This window comes from Falco cherrug, chromosome 5, assembly GCF_023634085.1.
Source record: "Falco cherrug isolate bFalChe1 chromosome 5, bFalChe1.pri, whole genome shotgun sequence".
Classification (NCBI taxonomy): domain Eukaryota; kingdom Metazoa; phylum Chordata; class Aves; order Falconiformes; family Falconidae; genus Falco; species Falco cherrug.
In genome coordinates, this window is record NC_073701.1 from 78,307,147 (window position 1) to 78,320,761 (window position 13,615).

Consider the following 13,615-nt stretch of genomic DNA (forward strand, 5'->3'; position numbering starts at 1 on the left):
CTGGCCTAAAAGTTAACACTGGTTAAAAAGCCTAGAGGTTTCCCTTGAACAAGCAGAACAGTAGAAATCTCAGTTGGTTAGTAAATGTTACCTGCTTCAGATGCTTTACCAGCATCATAGACAATGCTTAGTTGGTACTACATCTGTTCAACTGTGATTTAGGAATACTCTACAAGCAACTATTTGTAGAACTTTTTACTTAAAAAGTAAAAAAAAAACCAACAAACCCAAACCCTCCAAACAACTGAGTTCCTGTGCAAGTCTGTGAAATGCAACCCTTCTAAAACTATCTTTTACTATTCTACAGTTACAAAACAATGAATCAAGGAAAATCAAGAAAATGAGGAAAAAGGAGAAAACCTGCTGCTGATTCATAGAGATAAAATTAAAGACTTAGAGTGATCATACTTTTAAAGCAAGTCTCCCTTAAGCTGAAAAGGGCAGATTCTGCAGGAAGCAATACTGAGATCCAGCTGTGAAATCACATCTTCTGGTCTTCACTGTCAAGTAAGAGACCAGAATATACCAGCTAGGCTCTGCAGTGCTAGACACACACATCAGTTCTGCTAAAATCTAATTTTTGTAGAATCTGGATCAGAGTAGGCACCTTGCTTTTTTTTTTTTTTTTTTGGGGGGTGCGGTGTGGTGTCTTTTCCCATTGCCAGCCTTTCCCCAACACCTCCAATACTCAAAACCATTACGGAGAAAAATACAATCACCTCAAAGGGTCAACATTCAATGAGCGCTGCAAAGACATTTCAGGGGAATAGAGGAAAAATTAAGAACATCTAGAGAAAAAGATGGGAACTGCAATAGAAAGTAATTGCATCCTAGAAACATGATACAGGATCAAGTGGAGGAACTCTAAAACCCCTTCTGTAAAGCAAAGGCCACAACCACGATGTAGAAGCTGAAATGGAAGTACCAAATCTAATATCTCCACTATAATTCAGTAGTTTATAAAATAAACCCAGTGCAAATACTTTCTTGACAATAAGGAAAATAATTATGCATGGGTTTCACTGGATTTCAGCATAAACAAATTGCACAGGAAGAAAAAAGGGTATCTCCACCCCAAAGAAACAAATTTTAAAGAGGTTTTCAGTTTTTTGTGTTTTTTAATAAATGTGCTTTGTTCACAAAAAGTAGTGACATAAAGACAACAGAAATGCAAATACACATTTTTTCCTTTTCCCCTCCAGCACCTTAAGAACAAGAGATCTCTTGCACAGTCATATTTTCAAATATTTCATAACCTAGAAACATTCTTGCACTAAAGCCAAATATCCAACAACTCCTGATATCACCACTTTATTGTTCAGGGAGGTGTATTTATGCAAATCCCACTTTCCTCCTCCACCACAATCTACTGTCCCTTGTAAAAAAAAAACCCACCAAAAAACAAATTAAAAAAACAACAAAAAGCAAAAAAAAAACCAAAACCAAAACAAAAATACCAACAACAAAACACCCCCCCTTCAGCTATTTAAAAGGAGCAGCAAGAAAACCAAGCTGTTATGAATCTCAGGTCCCTAAACCACAAATACAATGGTGTCACCAACCTGCCAAAAAGGCTTAAATTTAAATGTTAATATTATAGACTATTTTGGGGGCGGATAAATCTTGGTCTAAATTGCTTTTTTGTATGAATCACAAACCGGTTTACAATTAAACAATGCCAACATACACTTCAGCTGGTCCATAACTTGTTGTTAAAAAGAGTATCAGTTCAAATGTTAGGTACATTTTGAAGTATGCACAGATTGTTTCCATAAACAGCTGAATTTATAGCACCAGTATTTTAGCTTTAACATGAGCACTGCTGGAGTCAGTGGTTAACTGGGAAGAAGAAAGGCTGTGAATGACAAACATTTTAGTGAAAGTGAAGTGGGAAAGCACTGGATGCAAATATTGACTTAAAGCCAATTTTGAAACCATTATATATTTCATTAGAGAGGTATTCTCAAAAAAATCAACCCCGATACTTCTGTATCTAAACTTTTTTCTTAACACATCAGAATATAATTATTTGGTTTATATATATCATTCAGATTGAATAACAAATTTGAATCAGGTACAAAGGGACCCTTTAAATTTAAGAAGGGAAACACAAAAAGCTTATGTTAAAGAATAAAGCATTGCAGTCCAGATCATGTTTGAGTGTAAGATGGACCAATGTGGTATGACTCTGTGTAGGAAACAGTGTAAAAGAAAAACACATAGGTCAAACTGTGACACTTGTCAGTGCAAAACTTCAGTGAAAGGAGTAGTTTCCTTTTTGTAGCAACCACCGTAAAATCCACACTACAATTTCAGTTTATCTGGTAACGTCTGTATTATAAGTACAACATGGTAAGTTAATATGGTATAAGGTGTGTATCATCACAACTAGTTGTGAAAGTACATTATTAGTATTTTCTACCATTTTGCTGAAGTCAGTCTTAAAACCATGATGTGGCACCTAGTTCAAATCATTTGTTATTAGGCACTTACAGATTTAACAGCCTAACATTCAAACCTGAAGATTCTGACCATTATTTTTAAATGGAGGGAAATCTAAGCTAAAGTAATAGTGAATCCTCTGTTTTTACTATTGAACAGATATGTTTTTTCCAGCAAAAACTCACAAATTTATTACACAAATTTGAAAACTCAGATGTAAAAAACTTCTGTTCCCTGTTCTTACAGCACAGACCTGTTCTTTCAGACAGCTATGGAGTTTTTACTTAACTAAGCAGAAGATTTTTGGGTCCAATTCACTGAATATGTGGCTTTGTGCAAATAAGTGTATCTTTGAAAAACTTGTGTAATTGTGTTTGTTTTCACAAAATTGATCTGTAGTTACCTTATAACTTGGGAGGTCTACAAATAAGGGCAAATAAAGAAAAAAGTTGATTTTAAAATGCATAAATAATTTACTTTAAAACATGACAAAACCTACCCTGTCCCCCAAAAAACATGGTTTGAAGAGAATACAGAACACCATCATCGGAGAAATACTGATATATGTTAGTGCTTGTACACTCACAAAACTGCAAAATCATGTTCCAGCTTTGAAGTGAAACATAATTGTCTAGACGTACCATACTCCTCTGGGGGGGATAACCTCTTCAGAAATTTCATGTCTAACTGCTATTTATGCAGTGAAATTACATAATATGTATAACTATGGATTAATAAATTCCTGTGTTTTGGTGTTATCTTGATTTGGTGTTATCTCAAGAGGGCTGCAATAAACATAAAATCAAATGTGCAAGAATTATAGTTTCTCCAGCCCAGAGTGAAATAGATTTTGGAAGAAAAGTTTTTTTCCCTAATTAAGAAGGGACACGTGTAACCAAGTGTCTTAACCTTTCTGCACGTTGAATTAAAGTGCACAATATTTCTTTCTACAAATACTTCTCAGAAGCCCACCAACTCCAGTGCCTTAAGCTCAACCACACCGAGTTAAAATATTGAAACAACATTTAACAAATTAAATAGAATTCACACTTCACAGCACTAAAGAAAAGAATGGTACCTTTCTGGAAAAAATTAGTGATACAAATCTAAAGAAAGTAACAGTAATTTATGCTATGACGCGAGTCATTTGCATAAAACTTGTATTTCTTTCACTTTCATACAAGAATAAATTTTAAAATTCAAAGTAGAAAAAAATAGCAAACTCTGTAAACCTTTGCATTTTCTTTATGCAAACCGTTTTTGTGTGTTGAGCCCATGTTAGTATAGCAAAATTAGTTAAGCAAGAGGTTTGACTGAAAGGGCATTTCAACAACTACATTAACTTAGAAGCAATATAGGATCTTCTAGCTCATAGAAAGGAATTGAACTAGACTGGCTTTCTCCAGAGTCCGAGTCATAAGGAGCATCAGGTAGCTCCATAAAACCATAAGCTAGCTGTTCATCTTCTGTATCAGATCGAACATAGCAGGAAGTGTTGGAATACTCCTCATCCTCTATACTGTTGAAATCCTGTGGGATATACAACATTCCTGGGTAGTTCCTGCTAACTAAGTCACTTGTTGTTTGCAGGGAGGTTTTCCTAAATGCCATCAGATGCATGTGAGAAAACTTGGAATACTTGAAGCGTTTAAAACCCAAAGACTCTATGGCAATTTTCCAGCTTTTCATCATCATAGCCCGGCGATTCTGATGAGATGAATCAGGAGTTATTACAAGCAATAAGCCATTTAATACGAGAAGTTCATGTGCCTTCTTGCAGCATATCCATCGTTGATAGGGGGATGGAAAGTAAGAAAGGAGGAGTGAGAAAACAACGACATGGAACAGTTCTCCAGGTAGAGAATCAATGGGATTTTTCAGTTGCTTAAGAAAAGCATCTATAGCATCTTGTGCCAGTTGGAGAGGTTGCTGAATTTGAAGATTTAGGAAGTCACATTTGTATACACTCTGGTGGAATAAAAAAACAGAAAAAACAAACATCAAGGTTAAAGAGCAAACAATCCAAATCCACAGAAAAAAAATCAATGACACCCTCTCCATTCTCTTGAGGAAATATCAAGCCTTCTGAACACTCCTCTTGATATCACATCAAACAATTTAATGCATTGCTAGCTTTTAGAGTTGCAAAGCAAAATTTTAGATGTGCAGTAATTTACTAGTGATTTAATTGCTGAGAAATATTAATTTAAAAAAATAATTTTCCTAAAGTATCAAATGAACTATCTCATAAATGATTTAAGAACTCAGGTAAGCCTACATTGCTTTTGTTTCTCCAGATGCTGGAAGCCTTTTATAAACCTGAAATTAGTAATGAGAAACTATATTTGATACCTCAGTATTTACAGCAGTTCTTTGAAAAGAATCCAAGAAACTTAGTCATCTGATCACTTGGGGAAAAAAGCGTCATTCTTTACTGATACAGAAACAAAGAAGCTATGGCAAGGCAATATACATTAGAAAGTTACAGTACGCTAACTGTTTCGCAGCAGTGAGGCAGGTCCATGTAATTTACTGTAAATGCAAAGTGGTACACATTTTGGCAATTATCAAAGTAAGGTGAGGGTTGTTAAGTTCACCTGTTGATCATTTGTGTACTCAAGCTGCCAAAGATGGGAAATGACACCACAATACAACATACAGAAGTTCTTAATGCCCTTAATTACTGAGCATTAAAAAAACCCCAAAACCACAGTATGCTATTCACTACATTTACGTTTTGACACTTTATATTCATCCAAATCTGACTTCTTCATAGCAAAGGTATTAAGATACAAGGTTTTGGCACGATAGCAACAAAACTTGTTATTAATGCCTAGAGAACATGCAGTGAATGACAGACACTCTGAACAGGTAAGTGAATATGAAAGCAGACAAAACATTTTATGGAGCACATCTGAAAGGTCCACCTGTTAGATCTGTTGCGTTTTCATACCACAGAAGTATTTATATCATGACTTACAAAATAATATTCAAAAAAAGATCTCTAGAACACTATTGTAAAGCTATTCATAAAGCAACTGATGTGCACAATTGTTTTCAAGTAGAAGAGAATGTTATTTGTTTATATAAAATCACATTCTCTCCCAAGAGTATGCATTAAATTAGAAAAAGTAGCCAATGTTCAAAAAAATGTGCGATTTATTTTCTAGTAGCATTAATCTTGGCCTCCAATATGCTAAAAATCCAGATAAATACTTACGTTATGTGGCTATAATAAAGAAATTTTAATTGCAACTATTATACCTGCAGGGCTATATTCTGCTTTCTTGTAATACTTAGAACAGGAAATTACCAGTAGTAATTTCATTATTTCCTCTAATAAGTTTTAAAAGAAGTGCTTTGAAGAATAATTGTTCAGGGTAACAGGCTAACTTTATGTAGAAACAAGACTTAAAAAGTTAAAGGTTAAACATACACAATTAAAAAAACAATACAGACCACAAGTATTTCTGTATACTGGTAAAATACTTTAGTCCTTAAATTGTCCTTAACACTATTTCTATGTTGTTTATGACTGGTTTATGACTTATTTTTCAAGTGGAATCTGAACTCTGCAGAAAGTTTTAGGACAAAAATGCTACTCAACTGGAGACTGCTACTAAACTCCAGATATACAAGTCTTGAACTGATCTTAAAGTCCCCCTAGACACTGAAACAGCAGTCATACTTCAGTGCATCCACTGATATTTAAAAACGTAATCCTACTTGTATATTCTAATTTTTAATTCCAGTACCCTTCCATCCCCCCCCCTTTTTTTGTCTCAAACTATATTTACTCTAATGCAACAGATGTTGCATATTCAGAAACTTTTGCAGCAGTATGAAATCATATTTGGATTTTCCCAAAGTGCACATTCTCCCTTCAGTTTTGGCTTTTTTTTAATTCAGTGTAGACAAATTAAACTCCTCCAAGAAAATAACCACTGCTACTTGTACTCTAGAATATCTGTGTTATAAGCAGAACATTTGAAGGAATAGCAAAAAAACCCACACTGGGTCAAGAAGAGACGTATTCTGCTTATCCCAGTCCCCCTCCTCCTAGTTTCTAATACTGCCTGTTTCCCTCTGCGTATGTTACACCCAGACACTGAAAATGAGTGCACAATGCCTAGCTAAAGGGAATGCTATTTTTTTTCTTGGTGCAGTTCCCTTCCTGCTCAAAACACAAAACCTTTTAATGGAAATATATTTCCATTTTCGTATCTCTACAGTTTATATTTTCTTTATATGAAACTGAAATTCTAAACATTTTGAATACATTATTACATTTCAGTTCCCCTCCTAGTTTTTCCACAATTGTATCTGTCTTAATCCTCAAATTAGCTGAAGTATGTTATTCAACTATTTAGTCTATATCCAAAGCATTTATATATGCAGAAAGTGGATTAATCTATTTTTATTAAGGAAGGAATTATTTAACCCTCCATTCAACATTACTCAAGAAACTGACTTCCTAAGAAGTCTCTATGCTTCAATGTGTTTCAAAAACTACTTTGGTATCTTAACTCAAAGATCTGCTAAATCAGATTTTACCAGTTCTATTTTCAGCTTCTACCACTAAGTTATTGGATCAATTTTCAGGTCAGAAGATGGCAATAACTACCACAAGAACCCTCTGGCTGTTGTTCTGAAATCTTAAATCAGCCCAGAAAACTGCTAGCCTAAAGATAAATTTATTCAGGAGGTTACAGTGCTGATGTAGTTCAAAATTGAGTTATCTTGAATACATCAGGGCTTATTAGTGCTGTTTTGGAGGTGGGCCTAAGCTTATTCTAGCAGATGCATTTGAGTGCACAAATTGTACTCCATGTCACTCCAAGAAGGCTTGCTAGCTAGGTTGCAAGGTGCCCTGAACACAGAGTATCCAGAAGAATCGAAGTAAGAGAAGCTGGTGAGCCTGGGGACAGGCTTCACAGTAACTGTGTTGGTCTGTACAGTAGCATTCTGGGGAGTTCCTACCATTTCCTATCATCAGGCTACAGTACTAATTATGTCCGATGACAAGAAATCAATTAGTTTATCATTCTCTTGTTCTGGGAGAGAGCCTGAAGAACTGGTTAACACACAGAAACTGCGACTACCTGATTACTGTTGTCTGGCCTGGATTACTCACATGCATTCCTCCATTACATCCACAGGAGTAACCTTTCTGGGACTCTTCCAAGAATGGTTTTGGTCACTGTACATCTACATTGATTTTCACGAGAATAATAGTAATACGAAAACAGCACAACCGACTAGATACCAAAATATTAACTATGCATACCCACAAATTAATGGTTGGGTTCAGCTCATGCACCTTCAGGTGCCTAGGCTCCCTTTATAGCCACTGGAGAGCTAATCAATACAGCCCATGGGGTCAGCACACAATTCACCTCAGCATGAAAGAGCAGACACTGAGGCTTCACTGACTATTTTTAATAGATCTCCACTGACTGTAGTGGGAGATCTGTGTATCTTACCTCAAAATTTACTTGCCATGTATTACTGTTTAAGTGCCATAGGCTGCCACTTCAGTGGCATGTGTCTCTGACATCCTGTATCATGCCAACAGCCCTATGCAGATGTCCTACAGCCTCATCAGTGGAAAAGTACTGGAGGGCAATCACGTTTGGGCAACTGGTGCCTATTCTTCAAATTAGGCAAGACTGAGTCCACTCAAAGTTTCTTTATGTTTTAGATGAAGCTAACATTGAATTGCCTTAAAAAGCAATTTATCAGACTCAGACCTTTTTTCCAAGAATCTCTTTCATTATCTCTAAGCGTATATGCAAAAATATAAATCAGATGTTAGTGGACTAAACCTGGTAACCACAACAAAATATCACACATTTAGCATGTAAACGACACTGCAGCAAGTAAGAGGACATTACTTTCAAGTTAACTGTATTGTACTCATACACTTCTCCAGTTCTAAAGAGGGTAACCTTAGCCCACTGATTTTAAGAGCCTTAAATCTTTAATTTTTAAAGCTTTAAAATCAGAGCCTGATTTTAAACTGGAAGTGGTCAAGATGCGTACAGTCAAAAGTTTTTCTGTCAGAAATGCATTCCTTTTTGTTTCTTTTCATTTTTATGCCACTTTGTCATTTTGCTTGGTTGATAAATGCTATCTGGACTGACAAAAGTTGGGTCAAGAGCAGAAGACAAAGAATATATGATTACAGCAGAATTAAAACATTTGAGACCCTTACTAACTCGAGAAAGTAAAGCAGTTTACCCCAAAAATGCTTATAAATTTGTCTTAAGTATTGTGGAAGTTCAGTAATAATTCTAGCAATTAACGAAAAGCCCCCTTACAGTGAACTCTGGTTACTAAAACTCCCCAGAAAAACTCACCAAGTACAGTCACTGATCATTTCTTTCTGTCAGCAAACGCAGCTTCTGAGAGGTTTATGCCTAAGCATAACCCTATGTAATCTGTACTTATGCCTTTAAGATGCAAGGACTCATCTGAAAAGATGGCTACTAAAATTTTCAAATTTTAAGATTCACAACAACATAAAAGGCATTAATTTAAAAAAATCAGTTTTTTTAAAACAGAACAATTACAGTTTAGAGCCTGTTGATGGGAAAGGATATAGTAGGAGGATCACAGTTCCTATTAAAGCACAGATATTTACAATACACACTTAAGTATTTAACATACTTTCTTTTTTACAGTCATTTTGAAGCATTCAAAAATATTAGAGAATCAAGTTTATATTAAATTCAGCAAAATTACATACCTCAACAGCTGGAACAATATCTATGCCAACTGTCAGAAATTCTTCAAATTTCAGAAATGGATTAAAGCAGCTACCAACATCAAGTAATCTGATCTTCCCCAATGAGTGGAGCAACCTAAGAAGAAGCAAGAATTCAGCTTTATCAAATGTTTTTGAAGGTATATTCTGAATTACAATTTCAGATAATGAATGCAAAAGAATTCTGATAGAACACCACAGTAGTGACTAACAAAAGTGAAGGCCTTACTTGAATTGCTGAGATACCTAAAGAACCAAGCTTCATCAGTAAAGCAGATGACCCTCAAATAGAAGAGTTACGTTCAGAGCAGCTGTAATTCTATTAACTTGTACTTGTAGTAAGAATGGCAACTTGGGTGTCCACTAGACAGGCTTTCTCTGTTGCTTTATGTTTCCCACTTACCTATTTGTGGTATTTATCGATGGTGAAGACACACAAGTCCGAGTTAAAATTTCATAAGTTTAAAAAGAGAAACTGGCAACACTCTGTGACCTACCTTCTTGTCAGTCCCATTTAAATGGGCATCTGAAATCAACTGCCATAATTGGTTAATAAAGACAAGAACACATATAATGGCATTCCAAGGTAAACCACAAAAAATAATATAAAAATGAAAGCATTTAGTTATTCCCTGCAAAAAAATGTAAAATATTTTATTTGCTTTATGTTAGCTAATTTTTTTAAAAATGGATGACTGCTGGAAGCTCACTCCAATTCTGTTTTCAACAGATGCTGTGAAAGAGATCAGTCCACACACAGCTACAAACTTAAATAAAATTGGCCACTCAAGTTGTAGGGAATTATTCTAAACATCTAAATGAACAAAGTATTCCCTCAAAACTACTTGGGGGGGGGGAGTCTATTGTATGCCATGCAGTCAGTTTTCTTTTGGAGTATCCAAAAGCTTTTTAATGAGAGATAGTCAAAGGTAGCCATCTGGTTTAGGAAAGAGTCCTTATCAGAGTACTTCTGAAGTACTGAAAAATGAAGATTTATCCCATAAGAATTCTGGAGAACATTTTAGCAAGCCAAAAATCTATCTCCTTATCTGTTACTGTGTGATGACCCTACTATTCAAGGTGAAGTTACAGATAAGAAGGACAGTGGCCTTAATGCTAAATACTTCCCTATGCAACCAAACAACAAAAAGTGAATGATTAAAAAAAAAAAAAGGGTGGGGGTGTGTGTGTAGCAGAATTAACTTGAGAAATCATGACTTACGGCTTGGACTGATAGATATTGACAGACTGCTGAGGACACTTCAATGATTTAGATCCAGAATGCTGCAGAAATTCACATATACCCTTCCAAAACATCATGGAAAAGGAATCAATAAATAAATTAACCCTGCACTGAATAACTGGCCCATCATCTTCTCAACTAGATTCCAAAACTTCCTGAGGTAAAAAACAAAACAAAACGAGGAGTGGGAGATCAGAAAGGAAACAGCAGACTGAAGAAACAAAGAGAGGACATTCTTGTACTGTCTGGTTGAAGCTGCCATTGTAATATAGCAAAAAAGATGTTAGAGGCTGGCAGATGAGATTTGCCTTTTTTCTTGGGAAGCTCTGACATCATCTGTGACCAACTGCAAAAAAAAAAAAGCCCCTGAAATGCCTTTATAAAGATAATGTTTTCTCTATTATAAGAAAAAAGATGCCTTGCAACTTTTAAGAATAGCAACTGCAGTCTTGCCTCTGAAAGCATTCTTATTTTCTAAAGAATAGTGTCCTTGACCGGTGCCTAAAGGAGCATTTGCAGTCTTAAAGTTTGTGGCCATAAGCATTTTTTTAATGACAAGAGGCAGTTACCAGTATAGATAACGTAGCATCAGATAAGATCAACGTACCTGTACAGAAGTACTGGCAGTCAGCTATCTTGTCAGCATTTAAAGGTTTTGCCTTGTCTTGGCATTTAGTTTGTCTAACTTGAAATGTTGTCTCTCATAATAATTAAATTTGAATGTTGCACTCTTATCACTAATATCAAGGACTCAGCTGCTGAATACATTCTACAATCAGAGACATTGTCTATTTTTTTTTATTTTCCTTGCAATCTGAATTTGGAAACCCCTGCTGTTTATTCTTTCTTTGCAATTCCAACAAACCAGTAAATCTGAGTTAAACACAGTTGTTTAAGTCCACTAGTATAGATTTTACATCTGCCTCTTCTTTAAAACACAACTTGATGAGTATATCCATGTAGAAAAAAAAAGAAAATCTAGGCAACAGTTTGAGCTCCTTCTATTGGATCATTTTTAGGGCCGCATCTAAAAATTTCCATCATGATTTGTAAGATCTTAGAATTCCCAAAATCCATTAATAGAGACAAACACAAACTCGCAGCTTTCACAGGAAGGTGAATAATAACTTTCCATCAAGCAAATGTTGCTTCTTGTTTCAAGTTCTGCAGCCAATTCCAATTGGCATCTCCAAAATATCACTTGTCATGTTTCTGGGAATGATTCAGCCCTAGAGATGCAGATAACTGCAAACACTTTCAGAAACAGATCTGCAGGATCACTGGAGTCCAACAAAACCATGGTTCTATTCATAGCAACAACAAAGCAGGAAGGAATACCATGGAAAAAAAAACCCCATCTTTAAGCAGCAATAATGTGTTCCTCCTAAACTCTTAGTGATCTACCACAGAGAGGATACTGGAGAAGCAAGACAGTATTTCTTGTTGCGTTTGGCAGAATAATCACGCTAAGTTTAAGGATTTTGCTTCTACACAGAATAGAAGATACCCAGGGGATACTTCTGTCAAAACACCAGCATCACCAAGGCAAATGGTGCAACAATTACCTTTAAGTTAAAACCACACGCATTACCAGGCTACCCTGTAAGTCAGTCAGTACCAAGTGAGGTTTCAGAATGAAGATGATAGCAACAGTTTTTTTCCAGCTTGGATGCCAATCACAATGTAATCTGTACAACAGGGATCCGAATACTACAGAGGGATCCTAGCGGCCATAAATCACAGACATAGGCTAAAGTATCATCTTTTTCCACATAAGGCCAGCATGTCTCCTTCAGACCAGCATGTCTCCTTGCCTAGCAAATGGAGACACCAATAGCAGATTTCTCATTCAAACACAAAAACGTATGTGCCTCTGTACGCCTGTGTTCTACTTAAATCGTAATAGCAAATAAATAGAAGACACATGGGACCACAGGAAAGACAAGAGGGAATGCGACTCTATAGTGCAGAGAAAACTTCCCATGTAGAAGAGTGACAGCCTCTAGAGATCTTAACACTTTCCATTTAAAGTGTTTGATGAAATACTTGTACAGATGAAAATTAAGCAACAGAACCCAGAGCCCTCTAACCTCCAGGAGAACCCGCTTCACCTACAGTAGACTGGAGGGGTGTGGGGGGAATCACTGATCTATTCTGACTTCCTCTCTTACAAAACCTGCATTCTTGACTGCAGCATTGTTTGACTGGGTGAAAGGGGATACCGCTTCAGACTACTACAGCATTGGGGCACACTTCTGGAAAGCTGTAACTCTGGATTCCAAGCTGAGCAGAAGACAGAAACTCTTTTCTACACTAATGGACAACAGATCCAAGACATCTGATACAGAGCAAACTCACTCCGATAGGTGTGCCACATCCAAGAAACCTTGTAGTCTATGTTCATGTAAATATACTTCGAAGTCTTAAAAGTAGCAGAGATTCAGATGCTCATTTATGCCTTGACTTCCTGCTGTTGGTCAGGTTTTGCTGCCTTTTAGAACACAGGTGCAATGAATCACTTAGTAGCAATTCTCAGGCTGCCAGTTATCAGTAGGAACAGGATCCTAGTTACATGCTTGAAATCATTTTGAAGCTCTTCAGAAGCACTTAGATTTGGTCACTTGAACATTTACAGGGAACACAGATCACAGATTCGGATAGCCTCAACACCACTAGTTCAGATACTTACTTTTTCAGCACTGTAAATCTGAAGTCAGATTCCTCAGTGAGAATATAACTGTAATCTAGATGACGATCAGCAATCCAGTGACTTTGTTAGAAATTTAGTCTTTCTGAATTAATTGATAACCACCTTTCAACCATGTTTCATAATGATTTTCAGTTAAAGGCAGCATTAAATGCAAGAGATGTACTTTGCCACTGTAGGTAACTTGCAAGCACACCTGGAATCCCATTCTTTAATGCATTAGTGTATAGGCAGAAAACCAAAATGTGAATAGTTAAGAGAGCAGGAACTGGTAAAGAAGAGTACCATAACCTGGGAAATGAGTGCATTTTAAGTATATCCCACATTTGTTTTTCAAGAACGTTACTAAATGGACTGCAGTGCTTCATTTATCAGCCCCCTTAAAAACGCACCTATTATTCAACTAGGTGCTGTACAGGTAAGTGACATTTTTTCTTCAAAGTAGATAGAAATAGAG

The 13,615-nt window shown here is 36.1% G+C and overlaps 1 protein-coding gene across 1 annotated transcript in view; it reads right to left on the reverse strand.

Moving 5' to 3' along the window:
• Positions 1-1,098: 1,098 nt before the first annotated feature.
• BMT2 (base methyltransferase of 25S rRNA 2 homolog) overlaps positions 1,099-13,615 on the reverse strand; it is a 36,120-nt gene continuing 23,603 nt past the window's right edge. Inside the window, exons 4-5 of the mRNA XM_055711575.1 lie at positions 9,191-9,305; positions 1,099-4,410 (exon numbers count right to left, since the gene is read on the reverse strand). Coding sequence (XP_055567550.1) covers positions 3,781-4,410; positions 9,191-9,305 — 745 coding nt within the window. The 3' untranslated portion in view covers positions 1,099-3,780. The remainder of the gene's footprint in view (positions 4,411-9,190; positions 9,306-13,615) is intronic.